The 734-nt window shown below is 44.3% G+C and overlaps 1 protein-coding gene across 1 annotated transcript; it reads left to right on the top strand.

The window, feature by feature from the left end:
* The first annotated feature begins 211 nt into the window (after positions 1 to 211).
* On the top strand, positions 212 to 523 carry Tsp_14628 (conserved hypothetical protein). The gene has a single exon (XM_003366485.1). It carries the CDS (start codon positions 212 to 214, stop codon positions 521 to 523), a length of 312 nt encoding a protein of 103 aa, XP_003366533.1.
* Positions 524 to 734: the final 211 nt, after the last annotated feature.

Here is a 734-nt window from a genome sequence, read left to right as displayed (position 1 = left end):
GTCATGAAACGCACGCTGCTCTATGACTCTGTCGTGTTCAGCGGTCGGATGGGAGGCTATAACACATTGACCCCCCACCGAAAATATAAGAGAAAACCACCCATTGGAGCCGCCCGAATTTGCAAAATATAAAGTTTCCACTCAAAAACACCCCCTTTTAGATATTCCGTTTACGGCCCGGGTTAGGTCAGGATCAAATTCCATTTAAAAAATGAACTTTTTTTTCCCGACGTACCAGACAAATCGTGAGCCGAAACCCACGAACGCAACGGAACCAACAGACCCATTACAATTGAACGCAGAACAATGCTTTTCATCTTGTCAACAACAACATTCATCCGAGAGATGCGGCAATGGCACGGCAATTGAGACAAAAGCAAAACTTTTCATCACAATTACCTCTTCCACAAGCCGCGTTTATTGTTCGTTGCTTTTAAAAACAACAAACAGCATTACTGTCGGCAGCAAAACATTTGCGAACGTTGCTCGTGACGCTGATCGACCAAAAGTGCACCGTGCGTAGATTCGAATCGAAAGATAATCTACACAAACAAGTTTGCAAAAGATTCATTCGCCAACGAACCCAGCGACGACTGATTTTGGTCAAAATTGCACCGTCAGCTCCATCCGTTTGCCTGTCAACGGTTTCACGTCCTGTTGAACTCTCTCTTTTTAGTTCTTTTCAACTTTCCCTCGCGGTATTTGTTCGCTATCGGTCTCGTACGAATATTTAG

This window comes from Trichinella spiralis (genome assembly GCF_000181795.1).
Source record: "Trichinella spiralis strain ISS 195 chromosome Unknown Scfld5914, whole genome shotgun sequence".
Taxonomy (NCBI): domain Eukaryota; kingdom Metazoa; phylum Nematoda; class Enoplea; order Trichinellida; family Trichinellidae; genus Trichinella; species Trichinella spiralis.
Note: the sequence above shows the minus strand (reverse complement) of the source record. Positions and strands in the feature narration are given on the sequence as shown.

Coding starts and splice junctions, on each gene's coding strand:
- Tsp_14628 (XM_003366485.1), top strand. CDS start 212: ATGAACTTTTTTTTCCCGACGTACCAGACAAATCGTGAGCCGAAACCC.